The sequence below is a fragment of the Squalius cephalus genome, assembly GCF_949319135.1.
Source record: "Squalius cephalus genome assembly, chromosome: 1".
Lineage (NCBI taxonomy): Eukaryota > Metazoa > Chordata > Actinopteri > Cypriniformes > Leuciscidae > Squalius > Squalius cephalus.
Genome location: NC_137122.1, coordinates 13,142,587 through 13,162,419, shown reverse-complemented (window position 1 = coordinate 13,162,419; position 19,833 = coordinate 13,142,587). Strand labels below are relative to the sequence as shown.

The 19,833-nt window shown below is 39.2% G+C and overlaps 1 protein-coding gene across 1 annotated transcript; it reads right to left on the bottom strand.

Moving 5' to 3' along the window:
- Positions 1-8,236: 8,236 nt before the first annotated feature.
- LOC307163961 (uncharacterized protein) lies at positions 8,237-19,738 on the bottom strand. Its single transcript, XM_079880308.1, has 3 exons — positions 19,409-19,738; positions 8,823-8,857; positions 8,237-8,564 (listed from the first exon to the last, which is right to left on the bottom strand). Exons 1-3 carry the CDS (start codon positions 19,429-19,431, stop codon positions 8,320-8,322), a joined length of 303 nt encoding a protein of 100 aa, XP_079736434.1. The 5' UTR covers positions 19,432-19,738; the 3' UTR covers positions 8,237-8,319.
- Between the last annotated feature and the right edge of the window lie 95 nt (positions 19,739-19,833).

Genomic DNA, 19,833 nt, shown 5'->3' with positions numbered 1-19,833 from the left:
AATTACCTTTCTTTGGGAGGGTTTGCCTTCGCCCTGCTTCCTGGAAATAGGGGTAGGAAGTTGACAGCCTCATGTGACAGGGAGGAAGTGAATACCTTTTTTTTTTTCTCTTGAAATCCTTTATTTGGTTGTTTGCTTGCATTTCATTGAGAAATAAAACATGGACAACATCTAGAAAAATATTTACAAAAGGAAAATGACAACTATGTACTGCGGCAACTATAGTTGCCGGTGGGCTTAAATGGGTTAATTAAAATAAAATATGAGGTGTTGTGTCAACTTCTGTGTCCCTAATGATAATGATATGATGCTTTTTAATGAATGATGGTAAAATAATATATATAATTTTAAAGAATTAAATATGTATTACATTACAATTAAGTTTTTTATTGTAACCTTAAATGTAGTTTTTTTGCGCCCTGCAATGACAAGCACTTTTCAGCTAATTGAGATATTCAGGTTTTTTTCCGCACATTCCTCAAACAATGCCATCTGCGCACAAAGGCTGATCCTAAATACAGTCTGGTGCTTATTCTGACTCACACAGCCTGTAAGTATGTTTTCATATTTTAAGAATTTGCTACTGACTATTCAAACGTGAGTTTTGAGCGGTAGCGCTTGCTTGTCGTTTCTACGATCACATATGCAGACATGGTTTTATGTTTGTAAAAATGAACACATAGATTTTATTGATATCTAATCAATAAAATTGAGGCCACAGATTACAAGCAATATTATTAATTAAATTTAACAAATTAGAATTGAGTAATAATTAATCCAATTAATTCCTTAAAAGTTAACCATTTAAAATGAGTAAAATTTACAAAATATATTTTATTGCCAACATTGAAGACACCTGATGTTAACAAGCAGAATCACTGAAGGATTAAAACCATAATTAAAGTCACCATTATGGAGATCAGTGTGTGTTTTAGTTGGGCTCTTGACCCTTAAATTATTAACTTTAAGTTTTGTTTGGCTGCTGTACCTGAGTTATAACAGCCAGATGAACAAATAGAAAAGATGATCTGATGGTGTTGGTTGTGTTTAACATAATCATTATTTCACAATCATTTGACCTGAATCACTGAACTCATATAGAGCCCAATTTATGAGTTAGGTTTACTTTCAATCAATTCTAATTTATTAAATTTAATTAATAATATTGGCTGTAATCTGTTGCCTCAATTTTATTGATTAGATATCAATAAAACCTATGTATTCATTTTTACAGTTTAGTGTTCTCACACCCCTAGCGCGTAATACAGTATAAGTCATTATAATCAGTAATCATGTCCCCAATTAAATAAAACATTACCAATCTGATAAGTTCTGGTCCAGTCGCGTTGGCAAAGTTGATCGATCAGCTTTATCCGGATCAGATTCGGGCTTGAATTGGTAAAGTAGTACCGAGATTATAACCTGTCATTATTGCTTTGAGAGCGGATGTTCCTAATAGTAACGGGCGTGACATTTGACGGAGCGTAAGGTTTTTGGGCCAATCACAATGCACTGGGTCACTGGCCAATCAGAGCACACCGCGCTTTTCAGAACGATGAGCTTTGTAAAAATCAACGCGTTTCAGAAAGGCGGGGCATAGAGGAGCAACAATAATGTACGATATGTGTAAAATACTGACTTTTTTAAACCCAAAACTGCGTAGACACCTTGCATTAAATACACAAAATAATGTTCGTTTTAGACCATCATGTGACTCCATTAAATCATTTTCGTGGGTTTGTCTTTTTTTTCTTACACCTTTAACCCTTTCTTTAAAAGAAAATATCTCCCTAATATATCACTGTTTTTCTACAGAGCTACTTTATAGATGACATTAACTAATTTAATAATTAATTGATGATCTTTACACTGGAACTGAATCAAAACTGAACTGACTTCAGCTGAAAAATGATACTATTTTCTTCTAGATCTGCTGTACAGATTATTTCCCTGTTATCTCCGTAAAGATGCTTTGAAATGATCTGTATTGTATAACACACTATATATAAAGGTGACTTGACTAGAAACAGATTTTACTAATTTACTCTGTATTTATTTTTGTTGTTGAAAGTATTTATGGTCTTCTGCTGTTGTCTTTGTCATTTATTCATATGTATGTCTCATTTTTACAGGAACTGTAAAACTGCTTGAACTTGTACATGCACTTCCAGTCAGACTGGACAGACAGAAGCAGCGTTTTTACCTTTCTAAGGTGACTGACTCCACCCAAGTACTTTTTTATACTTGCAAAAAAGAAACATAGCCATAATGAGCCTCAACATACAGGTATGCCATTTCCTTATAAACACTCTCATTATTTTTGTTAAATGAAATGTAAATGTGAGATACAATATCAGTGAGTTTCACTATTATTTTTTGTCATAATAATATCAAAAAATATTTTCATCAGAAATAAATCTGTAAAATCTAATTAGTTAGACTAACTTAAAAAACAGCATAACCAATCAATTAATCTTAACTGGGGTTTTCTGAGTAAACAAAGCATAGTATGTGAATAGTACAGATTACTAGAGTTTTGCAATTAAATGAAGACATTAAGTGAAGTTAACTAAAAGTGTTAATTATAATCACTGTTGGATTTTACAGTGTTGAAAGTGCTTTAATTTATATTTAGTTTAAGTTGTACTAACATGTTGGTGTGAAAACATGATGCATTAAGATGATTTTTTGTTGTTGTATTGTTTATTAATTTATTTATTTTGCATTGTCTGCATTTTACATTGCTCATGTAGATTTGACAATGCATGTTTCTTAAACCACTTTAAATCATTAAAATCCTAATTGTTCAATTATTCAGTTTTCTGTATTTCAGGAGAACAGCACATTTACATAGGCCTATATGACTATGTGCAATGAGGAAATAAATATCCAGAGAATGTCCCACAAAAGTTTACTACAAACACATTGTGCATCTAGATTCCCAGATACAGTCGAGTGGGAAACATCCTGTTGGGACGAGCAGCATTCGACAGTGAAGCTCCTCCAGATGTTGTAGAGAGAGTCAGAGGAAGATTGAAGGACAGACACGTGATGGTCATTAACAGTCCTCAGCTGCTCCAGAAAAACATCTCAGACCATCAGATCACACAGACAGTGAGAGAGTGTGTGTATCTGTCTGATCCAGGACCTCATGTGATCGTTCTGCTCCTCAAACATGATCAGTGTTCAGCAGAAGATCAAGAGTGTGTGGAGAAGGTGCTGGACTCTTTCTCTGAGCAGGTTTTTCAACACAGCATGGTTCTCACCACACAAGAGCACACTGAAACCAATGACATCCTACATAAAATCATTCGAAAATGCTGCTACAGACACTTCTGTCTTCAGAGAAGCAGCTCTCCTGATGAACTTCTACAGACGTTTGACGACATTGTACAAATGAATGATGGATGGTACCTGGTTTGTGCTGAAGGTTCACAGTATTTCACAATGGAGCAACAGGCCACAGAAATATGTGAGTGTGAACATATTTGATGTTGCTAGTGATAAATTTGTGTTTTTTACATGTTCTTATATCAGTTTCAGAGAGAGAAAAGCTAAATCTGGTTGTGTGTGGAAGTGACGGGACATTAAAATCCTCCATATCAGAGATAATCCTGCAGCAGACAGACAGACGATCAGACGTGGAGCTTCATGGGCGTCTGATCAGTCTGGTGGAGCTTCCAGCTCTCATTCAGCTCTCAGAGGAGGAAGTTATGCGTCAGACTCTCCACTGTGTGTCTCTCCATCATCCTGGAGTTCATGTTTTCCTCCTCATAGTTCCTGAAGCTCCAGTGACTGATGAAGACAAAGCAGAAATGGGGGAGATCCAGAGGATATTCGGCTCCAGAATCAACAAACACATCATGATCGTCATAATGCAGAATTCAGAGCATCAGACAGCAGAGCTCAATGAAGAAACACAGTCTGTCATTGAGACTTTTGGAGGACGACATTTTTTTTTTGGTCCCACCACACAAGTGTCCACATTGATGGAGAACGTTGAGCAGATGGTAGAAGAAAACAGAGGAGAGTTTTTCTCCACAAAAACATTGTTTGAGGCGCAGGTGAAAAAACTGCTGCAATTTGAAGAGATGAAGAAGAAAATCGACTCACTAGAGACACATTTACTGTCATTTACAGGTAATGATCAGAACATCAGTTTGGGGCAAGAAAATTTACAAAAAGACATAAAAAACCTTTATGTGACATTTACAAATGTGACATTTACAAACTGTTTTTGTGTTAGGTTTTTATTTTAAAACTGTAGAGGTGAAACATCCTAAAACAATTCTGATTGAACAAAAACAAGGTCAAAGGTCAAGCTTCAGTGTTCCACAGTAAATGTAGATTACTATAAACCTCAAACTGATCATTGTGGCCAATCACAAAATTACTACAATTCTCTGGAGCAGTGAGGCTGAACATTTATCTAAATAACTTGGTCTTTTAAAATACAAATCTAAAATGAAAGAGTGATGTCCGGTTCCTGAACAAATCGCTCTTTTAAACCGGTTCTTTTTAGTAAAACGGTTGAAACCAGTTTACCAAATCAGACTGAATCGTTCAAAACAGTCTTGAGTCAGCACTGATCCACAAGTCACAAGTTGAACTGAGACATGTTGTGCTGAGAGAAGTGATGAGCACGAGCAGCTGATACTGAGCATGCGCGCACTACCAAACGTACAGGTACATCGGTTCTCGGATCACAAGTACAGAACCGAGAACAGTTTCTTTCGTTCGAACCGACGAGCTGCAGATACTGAGCATGCGTGATAGCACTGTCTGAACCAAAAAAAAATTTGGCCAACTGCATGCTGTGCTGATTCATGAGCATGGGTGAACCGAGGGACTTGAGGGGGCGAATTCGACGAAATGTAAATTTGAGATAAAATAAATGAAATAAAATTGATAAAGACCAGTTTATTCACTTTATATCTTTAAGATATAAAGCATCTACGTTTGCACATCGCCTATAGGGTTCATTTGCAAAACATAAATGTAAGAAACTTATCCAAGATGATTATGACAATGATTACAATTAATTAATTAAAGTTAGGATTACAAATAACTTTATTTTAATGTATTTGTATCCGCCGGGATGATGGAATTGACGTCATTACATTGGATGGGTTTATAATAAGCGAACTACCAGTTCCCATTCAATCAGTTACATTCGACATTACTGTGCCAAGTCCTGAAATGGGCATGGCACTGCGGAACGTTCTGTGTGGCCATCACACCAAGCTGTTGCCAAACTTTCAGCCCTTGGTCAGCCATTGCCTTTCTATGGGCTGGAGTGTCCAGGCATGTTGTTGCTACATCAGATGCTAGCCCTCTCTACTAGCCACCTCTACAGGGAGACCCCCGGAAATGCCTGATCACCTCTGTACTTTCGTTCTTGCAAGAGAGGTTGGAGTGGAGGCTGTCCCTCTCCACCTTGAAGATCTATGTTGCCGCAATCGCAGCACATCATGATGCTGTTGATGGCAAGTCACTTGGAAAGCTCAACCCATCGAGCATCAGGTTCCTGAGAGGCACCATAAGGTTAAATCCTCCCAGACGCTGCCTCATCCCCTCCTGGGACCTCCCTGGTACTTGCTGGAGTCAAGATAAAGATCCTGTCTCTAAAGACAGTGCTCCTGACTGCACTCTCTTCCTTCAAGAATCATGCCTTGAGTTTGGGCCAGCCCTTTCTCACATGATCCAGAGACGCTGGCCCGGATAAGTGCCCAGAGTTTCCACCAATTCTTTCAGGGACCAGGTGGTGAACTTGCAATCGCTGCCCTCGGAGGAGGCAGACCCAGCATTGCTGTGTCCTGTTTGTGTTTGTGTTTACATGGACCACACACAGAGCTTCAGAAGCTCAGAGCAGCTCTTTGTCAGCTTTGGAGGTCAGCAGAAGGGAGAGTTTGTCTCCAAACAGAGGTTGAAAAACTCATTAATATGTATGCCATCGCCTTGGCATAGGAGTCCCAAGGCGAGCCGTGCCCCCTGGGGGTCAGAGCTCACTCCACTCATCTCTGGCAGACATCAGCATTTGCTAGATTCTTTAATCTCCGAGTGGAGCCGGTTTCTTCCTGTGTGTTGGGAACAAACAGGTTATGTGCGGGAAGGCTGGCTTGTTCTCTGGAGGAGGGAACGGAGACGTTACATCCCTCCTGCCACAGCCCTAAACAACAGCTGAATGGCCAGGATCCTGTCTCGGCTACTCAGAAAAACATGAATGAACTGAGTAATGCTGGTCATATTTATACATGTATGTCCGGCTGGGTGTGACTCAGCTTGTAAATCTCACTGGCCAATGTCCATTGGCTTGTTTAGTTACCAGTTCGAGGTGATTGGGCTCCCAGGCGAGACCCCAATATGTCAGTATTGACATAAAGTCTCTTTTCCCTCTTTCAAGGAACAGGAGTTACATTAGTAACCTAGATGTTACATACCAAAAGTGTATTATATGACATACCATAAGTTTTATGGTACCCATAAAACAAGGGAATCTATAGTATTGTATAGTGTTAATATTAGTTACTGAATGGCTTGAGTATGCAGAGCATTCACAGCTTATATGGGATGCAAGTCCCTGACATAAACACTCATTTGTCATGATACACCAATTGTGTTAAAATGATTGCTTTAAACTTTGCATATTACATTTGACTTTGGAAATGCCCACGGAGGTATGTCTCTGAACTGTTCCACCAGGGATCTAAAATGTACAGATTATGCAGTGACCTTCTAGAGGTCAACTTGACCTTGTTTAAACAAAAAGACTGCAGTCAATAATAACAATAAAAACATTACTTTAACCTAATGATTTCCATCCCTGGTCCTTGAGCCCCCCAGCACTGCAGATTTTAGATGTCTACCTAATCAAACACACCTGATTGGACTCAGCTCGTTAGTAAAGACTCCAAGACCTCAGATGTGAGTGTCGGAAAGGAGAGACATAAAAAATGTGCCTAGCATATAGTGCAGACTGTATGAAGTACCATGTATCACACGTCTGTTAAACTTTCTTCCTCCCAATGCCTTAGTAGACCATACTAAACTATCTACATGCTACACAAGCAGACTTCTCACAAATACAGGGTTATTAGATATTAAATGATCACTCTGCAAGTCACATAATCACCCAGATAGCCACTGGACGCTGTAACGGAACAGGGCCGCAACCGCAAAACGATAGAGCCGGGTCTGTCCCGCATCCGCCTCACGGACTTGTTCCTGAGTCCAAACGCACATCGGGCCAAAGCCGTTTCTGATCTGTTTTTAGGGGTTGTTGCGGATATGTGCCAGCGCCGATCCAGCACCGCCTGATCATCCCGTTACAGATGCGTAACGGGTGCGTGAAACGATTCCGCCTACCGGAGCTGTGCCGGATGTGTTACGATTCCACTTAAATCACCACTGGATTGTCCTTTTGCCTTATTTTCTGCATTTTTGTCAGTTAGGGTATCATAGTAACCTATGCTACCAAGGCATACATAAAGTTATTTATAATAATGCTCTGTCTATCTACAGTAATTATCTTTTAATATATAGTTTTTCTGTGTAAAATAACTAAGAAGTTATGTATAAAAAAGCAATAAGTACATAAATTCAAATACAAAGTTTATATTTACAGTTTTAATTTTTGCAGATCGTTTCACAACTTTGACCAATCTCTATTTAAGTACTTAATAATAGCAAATGTACAGTCAATTTCTGTTAAATTAACTAAACGTACAAGTACGGAATACCTGCACATTTACAGTATTACTCATTAAACAAACACTGAACATCAAGATACGTGAATGATAAGAAATACAAGCTAAGTATATAATTTAGAAGTTAGAACATGTAAAAATATCCACATTAAAAGACAATTGCTGTATACCTTTATACTCTAATATAACTTATTTTAAACATTTACAATTACATTTTATCCAAAGTGACTTAAAATTAAGAGAACAATAGAAGCAACAAGTGCAGTGACAAGTCCCAGTTAGTGTAGCACAGTGCACAATTTTTTTTATTATTATTAAAACAAATATTTAGTATTATTGGTTCAAGTGTTTATGAAAAGATGGATCTTTAGCAGTTTCTTGAAAATGTGTCTAGTTGCGCCGGTCATTCCACCAGCAGGGACCAGTCCAGGGAAAGGTCAGTGAAAGTGATTTTGTGTCTCTTTGGGATGATGGCACCACAAGGCGCCGTTCACTTGCAGAACTCAATCTTCTGAAGGACACATAGATCTGAAGCAGTGAGTTTAGGTCTTGCTGCAGCATCTGGATCAGTTGCAGAGGTTTGACTGATGCTGGAAGAGCTGCCAGGAGAGCATTACAATAGTCCAGTCTGGATAGAACAAGAGCTTAGACAAGGAGTTGTGTGGCTCCGATAGGAAGGGCCGGATCTTTCTGATGTTGTAGAAGGCAAATCAGCAGGATCACACAGCAAGGATGGTTTGGCTGAAACCATAAGCAGGTCTGTCTTGGCAAGGTTGAGTTGAAGGTGAAGGTCATTCATCCAGCAAGAATTTTCCATCAGGTAGGCTGAGATGCTGTAGCAACCGTCAGATCCTCTGGCTGCAATGAAAGATAGAGATATGTGTCATTAAGTGATAGGAAAAGTCATGTTTCTAAATGACAAAGCCTAGTTATGCTACAAAAAAAAAAAAAAAAAAAAAAACCTTGTGCAGCTACAGTGGCCTCACAAGGATCAAATGAATATTCATATGGGAAAATATAGTATAAAACAAATTAAATTTTCTGCCACTTTTAGTGCAATCATATGGAATCAGAAGACTCGGCCATTACAATATTTTAAATTAATTCTTCCCATACCTTGTTTGCCATGATCATTCTGCTTTCCACTTGACCTGAAATCACAAAAAAAAAAAAAAAAAAAAAAAAAATTAACAACTCAGTATTACATTTACACATGTCAGAATATGTTCCACTGAGACAATGCAAAACCTGACTATGATCTGGAAGCTGAGCAGGACAGGCTAACAGTGAAGTTTTGAGCTGAGACGAGACACCTAACGTTAGGGGTGTAACTGTCTGTTCATCTGGATCAATGCAATTTTCATAACCAATGATCAAAAGTATCCTATGAAAAAGGCTACTATGATGACCCCAGGTCATCCAAAATGTAGATAAGTTAATTTCTTCATCAGAACACAAACATTCTATCAACTTTTATTTTATAAGCCTAATATATGCACATGTATGCATTCTATAGCTAACGTTACGTGTTGGCAAGCAGATGCAGCCAGAATATGCAATTTATCATGTTGTGTTCATATTCTAGTTACATGTGCTTTCCTGTATCATCAACAAGTAACGTTACAGTATTTACTGAATTCGTTTTCTTACCAGTCTTGAGATAACTTAGCCATGTTAACCCTTACGAAAATTAACTATGGTTTAACCACAAAGAAAACAAAACAAAAAACATGGTAGGCCTATTTGTATTTGTAGTATAACTGTAGTTATTAAAAATGGTAATAAAAATCCGCCAAAAACGTGGTTACTATAATTAAAACCGAGGATATTTTTTAAGAGAAGAGTTTTCAGCTTCCAGACAGTGTTTCAAAATGTCCCGCCATTTAAGAGATTGATTTACTGACAGATATATCGCGTATTAACAAAGATTTTATACACAATTAAACGGACTTTGATATGTATAACAAGTCTAGGCAAGCTTGTTTTAGGTCTTTTGAGATGTGGGTTCAGCTGATTGTAGGATTGAGTGCGAAACAAACACAAATGAATCTTCCAGGTGAATTGTTCAAACATAATTTCTCACAGAACTGAACATTCCAGACACCAAATCACCAACCCCAGAGCCATAAAAGAAGGCTCCAGCCAGCCAGTCTCCGTTGACCAACGAAAACCCCCAGCTAAGAACTTTATGGCCATGCAAGCTTCAAAGAAGATGAGCCCAACTAAAGAAAGAACTGGTCAATGTAAGATAGCTTGGAAAAGAATGATTGGCTCAGAGATAGCACAATTCAGCCCGATCAAGATAACAGCGGAAGCTGCTCGAGCCCACAACATTCCAGACCCCTCCTTAAGGACCTCTGATAGACCTCAGGGTGTAAAATCGTTTCAAACCACAGAGCTGAGATTTTACCTATAACATAAATAAAATCATTCAAGAACAATTTTCAATGGACTTATAGATCAAGCATCATGCAACGACATGATTCTATATTGTTCCTACAATAGATGGGTGTATCTGATATGCTTAGATGCCATACAATTCATGTAATTGTTATAATTGTTAGATGTTTGAATGAAAATGTGTTGTGTTTCATATCAATATTATCGTACGTTCTTAATTCAAAGGATGGCTTGATTGAAATCTGTGGAAAATGTTTCTGATTCTTATAATAGTAATAATGTCTTAGCTGTGGCCTCTGTACTCTTTGCTAGAGCTTAGAGAGTAAGGAGAGCACAGATAAGCTTGATTTATGATAAGAAGTGAAGAGAACGCCACCTCCTAAACAAAGACAGTGTCTAATTGGTTAGAACTGATCCAGGAGGCTGGGCGGACATTTGAGTTTAAAATCTTAACACCAGAACAAAGTTTAGAGTTTTAGTGCAGAACCAAAAATGCAGCGGGAGATGAAGATCTAAGACAGACCAGTAACCATGTAAAACGCGCAGACGAAATAACCCAAATCAAGATCTGAAGAACATGGGTTAAACAACTTCATTCAAGCCATCATCTACTCTTCTCAATTTCCTTTCTTTTCTTAGTTTCCTTTCTTTTCCGTTGTGAGTCTCGGTTCTAAGTTAAGTTTTGCGACAAGATTTCGAGCCACGTTTCTTCTGCAAAGCCAACTTCAAACAAAGACTTTCATTCCGCCAGCACGCCACGTGGCTGACCACGTGACCCAGACATCAGGCACGAGGAGACCAGCCAAGAACGACCGGGAAAACCCCTTTCACGCAACAAAAGGGAATCCCCAAAAGCAAAGACAAGCAAGTACTGCCTCCAGACTCTTAAGCTGAACTGGTGTATTTGATACAGATTTAATAACCTAGGAAACGATAGGTTAAACTAATGATTGATGGTTCATTCAGGTTGTGTCTTATAAGTGCATAGAAACTTGGGATTACATCATCTCACTCTTAAACTCACTCTTAAAACTTAATCTTTCCTTACTCTTTTCTTTCTGCAACGCGTATGAATGTGTATGTGTGTGTTTGTGTTAGATATTAGTTTTATGTGTTAGAATAATCAATAAAGTCTTGTTTGTATTCTAAAGAGAAATATTACTTGTGTTATTTTGCTTACAAATTTAATGTCTTAAACTTCTGATCTAAGTTACCTTGCTAACTATATAGTGTTTCACTATAGTTCGGATATTTATATCCGTTGCAGAGTTGATAGTTACAGCCAGTTCAAATGAACCGCGAACGAGTCATTTGCTCGGTTGTAATAAGTGACTCTTTTGAATTCCCTATAAATTAATTAATAATTCCTTTGAGCTAAATTGTAATCACTACAAATTACAAATATCCTACATTATATTGGTGGAGAATGCGGGCAAGTTTAACCTAAAATTGTAAGCATATACGAAGTAATTATATTTTCATAGTAGCCTATGCGGAGGAGAGATCCGAACCTCCGAGTCTGTGTGTATGACGTATGCAGCGCGCGCCGCTCGCTCTGTTTGAATGAATGTCTGTGCTTGAGCTGTTACTCTAGTCTAGTCTGCCTCCCCATTTTATTCTTTTTATTTGTTATTTTATTCAAACTGCAGTAAAATAACCCAAGATATAAGATCCCACGCAACGATAAGGTAACAATTGAGCGTGTCCCTCGATTCTGAAATACTTTAATTATAGCTTAAGACATCTGCGTGTTCCAGAGTCTTTCAAATAGCTATAACGTTATGTGTGTTTGTATCAGTCAGAGAGCTGAATGAAATTAAAACTGCAGTAATTAAAATAACCATATTAGAACGAATATTCTCCTCATAGAGCGATGAGCGTGGTTCTAACGTTATTTATCTGATTCACCGTGCGTGTTCCACGGCGATGCGTGATAAACATCATAAGTATAACCTTATATTTGTCTGACTCAGTGCGTGTTCCACTGGGACGAATATTCTCCTCACAGATTAGTCTTTATTTCTCAGATTGTCAGTGCGTGTTCCACGGCAATCCCCGTGATATAAGCTTATCTGTGACTTTGTCTGTTCAATTAATTCGTGTAAACACTGCGTATGTCCGAGTGTAGTTGAATAGGAATTATTTAAAGTTGTGTTCAAGTAAAGCTTGATGTTGAAACTCAACCAACAGTTAAAAACCCTGTTGTTTTTGTGTGCTCGGATAGCACAGAGACGTCGATCCGCCGAGATCGCTATAGTACAGCACAAAGCTGTCCTTTAAAGTTAATCACTCTTAAACAACTGAGTGAAGCCCCACGTCGTAAAACAGCTACGAGTGGTGTCCTTTAGTGCACAGTTTGAAATGCGCCGTCATTTCACGTAATACGACTGTACGTGCATATTCTCCAAACATTGCTGAAATGTGCCGACATTTCATGTAACTGCTTATTTGTTTACAAACTGCAATTCACAGTTCGCCCACTAGCGTTTGTTTTGTCGCCATAGTTACAATCGTGACACGGAAGTCTTAACCAACGCTTCCGGGAGAACTCTGACCCCAACGAACCCTTTGGTGGCTAGGCTAGCTAAGCTAAAGCTAAGCTAAGTAGTTGTTTACCATTGAGGCCTAACCTATGCTAAAGCCTTAAGCATTATTTACGGTTATCATTAATATTAACATCTGTGGTTAATGTGTCTGTTTGAACAACGTTAAAGTGATTTAACTATTTAAACACCTCGACTGTTACACCTGTTGGTCTTCTCTTCTTTCCTATTATACCTGTCTCATACTTTACCCATATTTTTTTTTCTGTGAAAAGGAAATTTCGGTTCACAATTATTAATTTCATTTACCTGCATTTTACTTGAAAAGAAAATACTGGTTTATGATTATTAATTGCCAAATTCTAATTTGATTTAAAAAAGGAAATATTAAATCAAGATTGAAGTTTTATTTTTCTAAACAGGTAATTTCTAACGATTTCTAGATTTATTTTTAATAAATCTGATTTCATAATTTTCATAATTTCTAAATTTCTGTTTTGATTCCTAGCTTGGGAGTGAAACACCTGAGCCTCAATAGGAGACATTGGCATCTCACTACAAGTTTCAAATAAATCAGAGATAAACCTCTCTTACAAAGTTTTATTTTTTGAATGTTTAGTTGTTGGCAACTATCAATTCTATACTCGTAGTTCGACAAGGCTCCAGAGCCATTTGTGGATCCAATCTCCTTCCCTCCTTTCCTTCTTACATCCTTCCTGTTCTGTCCTGCGTTCCCATCCTTCACATTTGTGGGAAACAAACCTGGAAGAACCATCAATCGAGTCTAAAGAAAGAGAAAGATAATTTTTCCAAAGAAAACAATTATTAGGTATTTGATTGGTAATCAAACCCTCTCTTGTTCTCCATACTCTCTCTGTCTTTGTAAACACAATTTACAATTTAACATCTTATCCAAGATTAATTAACAGAGACAAGTGTTGAGCAATCGTCGCCTTCATAGCATCCCGGCTGTAAGCGGTCCAACTGACGGTGTGTGGTGTCAATCCTGTCAAACTTAGAAAAAAGGTATCAGCATTATTATTGTATTATTTTTCCTTGTAAACATAAACAATAATATTGTTTACCTTTCTGGAAACAGATTCTCACCGATAGGAAGCATTTACGAGAAAAATAATATTTCTCCTACTTAAGAATTTTCTTTTTTTTGTTTTATTGAAATTGGTTTTAACCTCTCTCTCTTTTCCCCTTTCTCAGTTGAGTGACACATCACAAGTTTAAACCAGCTTTTCATTGATAGAAAATATTTATAAAAATATTTCTCCCATTGAAAAAAAAAAATCCTTTCAATTGAGATTGGTTTTAACCTTTTTCTCTCTTTTTCCCTCCCTCAGTTGAGTGACGAAGTTTCCACATCACTAACCTACCTGTCTACACTGAGACCAACACTTAGACATTACAACACTTCACTATTGTTGTACAGTCACTGAAACGACACTTAGCTGTTCAACCACATACAGGCTTACACCCCACACAGATCTGTGTCAGTCTCTTCACCCCAGCGTGCCAACATGTCGCGGACAACAAACCCCTCTGACATGGACGCCTGGCTCAGAGGCATCACAGACTGCCTCACACCAAAGACAATTGAACTGTTATTATTTTTAATAATAATCATAATTCTGAGAAGACTCCTGACACATGATTCAAGCCAGAATCAGAACCACACCCACGTGGAACTAACCAAGATCATCTGTTCCCTAAGCAATGCCTTCACAGCCCAGCTGACACTAAGCGACAAGCACATCACCCACCTTCAGGAGGAGCTGACACGTGCCCAGAGCCGCATGGACAAGCTGGAAGTGAAAGTCCAGGACGACTTCAAGCGTCAGACCACTGAGTTCCTGAGAGAGCTGATGCACACTCAACGCTGCGCAGACCAGCTCAAAACGAAAGCTCAAGACAAACTCATGCCTGATGTAGTGGAGCAAGAAACAAAGAAGCAAGTTGACAAGCTCCAAGAAGCCCTTGCAGTCACTGAACGTGACAAACAAGAATTAAAGACTGCCCAGATGCACCTGGTAAACCAACTCCAGGCTGCTGAACATCAGCTAGAGAAAGCTAAAGCTGACATTAAAGACAAGAACTCTAAAATTAATGCTCTGAAAGACCACCTGGAAAGGTGCAGTGCTGACATTGATCATCTGACCCAACAGCGAGATGACGCCAACGACGAGCTCTACGCGGTCAGAGATGAACTCCAGCACATCTTCCAACAGAAACCAGAGCCAAGAAGGGAGAGACCTCCCTCAGCATCACCACTGCTGAGCAGAACAGAGTCCTCCATCCAAGAACTGCCATACAACAGAAAAGGTGAATGGCCGCAACCCAAAACATCACCAGCCTTCACCACAGAACTGTTCACTGCCAACAAACAACGAGAACTCATCCAGGCAGACTCCAAAGCTCCACAGGGGATGACCTTTAAAGATCTCAACCAGCTGGTTAAGAATATCACTCAGTTCAACCCGAACTCCACGGAATGCCCGGACATCCAGTCCCACATCCGAGATATCAACTTCCACCTAGAGGTGAGACCACATGTGACTGACAGAGACAGGTTCTACCTCCTCAGATCGACATCCAGTTCAGAGGTACGAAGCTTCCTAGACCGACAACCTGCTCATGTCAAGTCAAATTACCAGCTACTATGTGAGACACTGATAAAAGAATTCACAGGCCCAGAGTTGGAACACGGTGTGTTAATCGCTTTGGAAACCAAACAAGGTCGACAAGAGACTCCTCAAGCCTACTACCACCGTTTTCGACAAGCCTTCTTTGGTGCACATAACTCACCTGAACATGAAGAGGATGTGAATTTCAAAACCCTTTTTCTGAGGAACCTGCATCCCGGATTGAGTCATCATCTTCATGTCATGGCCAGCGCAGACACAATGACAATTCAACAGCTACGTGACCTGACGCACAAAGCCTACATCAAACAAAAGATGTCCTCAAAGAAAGGTTTGAAAACATCCACAGTGTCAAACTCCTTCAGCCAAGACACAAGCTATGCACTGGAAGACACCCAGTGGCATGACAACACCACAGTCCTTCACAAGGTGCACAGAGAACGTGACCCCCAGGCCAATGACAGCTACCACACCAACCGCATGGAAAAGCCATGGGACCAGCCACGCTTCTCAATGAACCCACAAGAAGGAAACAACTGGAATCCTAACTGGATATCCAAAGGCTGTCAACCAACGCATCCAAAAGCATTCAATGTGAGTAATCGACGACGAAACTCACCTCAGCACCACTCAGTCAAACACAACACTGAGTGTGCCCAAGAACAAGAGAGTTTACCCTCAGAAGACATGGAGCAACTAATGAGGCAAATGAAAGTGTTCATAGAAAACAAGCTGAACACGAATGACCAACAAGATGAGTCAAATTCACTATGACTAGCGATGGAACGGAAGACCAATGATCATCTGGTACACCTTCATAATGAAGATGACGACCACCTGTTCTACAACAACACAGAACAGAGGGGTCTCTCAAAGCCAACCACTGACAAACACCCAGAGGTACCAGAAAACACCACACTGGCTTCCCATCACTCACAAAGAAACCATCACACAAGCTCCAAACTCAAGAACCACGTGTGTGCTACAGTAACCACAGTAAGCACAGAAGGTCAGAAAGTCTGTCACAACCAGAAGGCATCAGAAGAGGAATGCAACAGCGGAGACAAAGTTTTGCACCACAGCTTCACGCATCCATGCCAAACTGCCTCCCAATGTCTGCCAGAGAACTTCCTGCCTTACTGGACTGACCCCCAGCAGATCATAGAAGATCCCTTTTCTAAGGCAAAGATGCAACAAGCCAATCTTCATCTAAGCTCATCAAAGCTAAGCCAAGAAGCACGTGGGCAAGCCTTCAAGAAAAGGGGGGAGCAAAACAGATTGAGTCAGATCTGACCATACACACATACATACATACATGCCTACATACATACATACATACATACATACATGCACTACACTACGCCACTAACATGCTCACTAACACGTAGAGGTTAACCACATCTACCATGGAAAACATTCAGCAAACATGTTTTCCCACAAGTAGAAACTAACTTCAGAAACTAGCTTAACAACTTAGCTACACTTATCATAGGAAACATGGTAGCTATCCATCCAACAAGTAGAACACCTCTCCTTACACTGTGATACCTGACACCTTAGCTGCGCAACAGTAGTTATAAGCCATACAATTGCTCTGTTTTGTTCTACCTCTTCCTTAACTTTCCTTCTTCATTTATTAGGTAAAATGCATGTCTACCCCCTTAAGGGTCAAGGTCATGGTAGTAGGATTGACGCACCACGCCTGACACTTGTAAGCCGCCTTAAAACGAATGTGAGCCAGAGAGCTCCATGCATGATGGGTCACATAATTGTTACCACAAATTATGTCACCAGAAAATAAAGGTAAAACGTCTTAACGTAGAACAACTTAGAAGAGAAGATAACAAACAAACGTAATCACAGAATTTGATCAAAGAATCACCGTACCGAAACAAATTAGAATAACAATCCCAAAATTTACACTCTATTCAATATAATAGATCCATATTTAGAGAATGAACTTGAACTTTTAATACTTAAGTAATCTAATGCCCTGCACCAGTACAGTGACCAGTCATGGAGGTGTTGTCTTGTTGTTTGCTTTGTATGTGTCTGTTTCTTCTACCCGTGTTTCTCCAGCGTTCACCGATGTCTTCATCTTAACACATCGCCGTACGAAGAGGGGATATGTAGGATTGAGTGCGAAACAAACACAAATGAATCTTCCAGGTGAATTGTTCAAACATAATTTCTCACAGAACTGAACATTCCAGACACCAAATCACCAACCCCAGAGCCATAAAAGAAGGCTCCAGCCAGCCAGTCTCCGTTGACCAACGAAAACCCCCAGCTAAGAACTTTATGGCCATGCAAGCTTCAAAGAAGATGAGCCCAACTAAAGAAAGAACTGGTCAATGTAAGATAGCTTGGAAAAGAATGATTGGCTCAGAGATAGCACAATTCAGCCCGATCAAGATAACAGCGGAAGCTGCTCGAGCCCACAACATTCCAGACCCCTCCTTAAGGACCTCTGATAGACCTCAGGGTGTAAAATCGTTTCAAACCACAGAGCTGAGATTTTACCTATAACATAAATAAAATCATTCAAGAACAATTTTCAATGGACTTATAGATCAAGCATCATGCAACGACATGATTCTATATTGTTCCTACAATAGATGGGTGTATCTGATATGCTTAGATGCCATACAATTCATGTAATTGTTATAATTGTTAGATGTTTGAATGAAAATGTGTTGTGTTTCATATCAATATTATCGTACGTTCTTAATTCAAAGGATGGCTTGATTGAAATCTGTGGAAAATGTTTCTGATTCTTATAATAGTAATAATGTCTTAGCTGTGGCCTCTGTACTCTTTGCTAGAGCTTAGAGAGTAAGGAGAGCACAGATAAGCTTGATTTATGATAAGAAGTGAAGAGAACGCCACCTCCTAAACAAAGACAGTGTCTAATTGGTTAGAACTGATCCAGGAGGCTGGGCGGACATTTGAGTTTAAAATCTTAACACCAGAACAAAGTTTAGAGTTTTAGTGCAGAACCAAAAATGCAGCGGGAGATGAAGATCTAAGACAGACCAGTAACCATGTAAAACGCGCAGACGAAATAACCCAAATCAAGATCTGAAGAACATGGGTTAAACAGCTTCATTCAAGCCATCATCTACTCTTCTCAATTTCCTTTCTTTTCTTAGTTTCCTTTCTTTTCCGTTGTGAGTCTCGGTTCTAAGTTAAGTTTTGCGACAAGATTTCGAGCCACGTTTCTTCTGCAAAGCCAACTTCAAACAAAGACTTTCATTCCGCCAGCACGCCACGTGGCTGACCACGTGACCCAGACATCAGGCACGAGGAGACCAGCCAAGAACGACCGGGAAAACCCCTTTCACGCAACAAAAGGGAATCCCCAAAAGCAAAGACAAGCAAGTACTGCCTCCAGACTCTTAAGCTGAACTGGTGTATTTGATACAGATTTAATAACCTAGGAAACGATAGGTTAAACTAATGATTGATGGTTCATTCAGGTTGTGTCTTATAAGTGCATAGAAACTTGGGATTACATCATCTCACTCTTAAACTCACTCTTAAAACTTAATCTTTCCTTACTCTTTTCTTTCTGCAACGCGTATGAATGTGTATGTGTGTGTTTGTGTTAGATATTAGTTTTATGTGTTAGAATAATCAATAAAGTCTTGTTTGTATTCTAAAGAGAAATATTACTTGTGTTATTTTGCTTACAAATTTAATGTCTTAAACTTCTGATCTAAGTTACCTTGCTAACTATATAGTGTTTCACTATAGTTCGGATATTTATATCCGTTGCAGAGTTGATAGTTACAGCCAGTTCAAATGAACCGCGAACGAGTCATTTGCTCGGTTGTAATAAGTGACTCTTTTGAATTCCCTATAAATTAATTAATAATTCCTTTGAGCTAAATTGTAATCACTACAAATTACAAATATCCTACATGATCTTTCTTAAAACAGATGGAAAATGTAAAGACGCATGCTACATTTTCAGTGTTTTGCCCTCCAGCTCTCGCCAGTTATGACAGAACATAATTTAAGAATGACGTTAGCTTGAAAACTGTAAACGTAACACAAATGTAATATAAAATATCGTTCACATGTAACTTAGGATAATGACTCTTACCTCAGCCGGTGACCGGTTGGCATGATGTCCGCTGTGACGAACAAGGCTCACTGAAAAGGGCGTTATTTCCGAAGAATTCAAACGGACTGACTGACAACAGCTCCTGCTCACGGCTGCTCTTGACGAATATGATTGCTTTGAACCACTGTTGATCTCACAATCCACTTCACGAGAGTAGACTGAATTCAAATCTCCCGCTTGCCCAAACTCGACTGATCAGCTAACGTTAACCGTTGTGGGCGGGAGTAAACAGTGGAAAAGTAATGGCGGCGAATTTGAATCTGCATCATCGCGCGCGCGCGCACTCACACACACAAAGCCCTGAATGTGCAGCAACGGAGATTTGGAAAAATATTCATAAAATACACATGAAATTATGGGAGAATAAGACAATGAAATAATTATCAAAATGAGTATAAAATAAA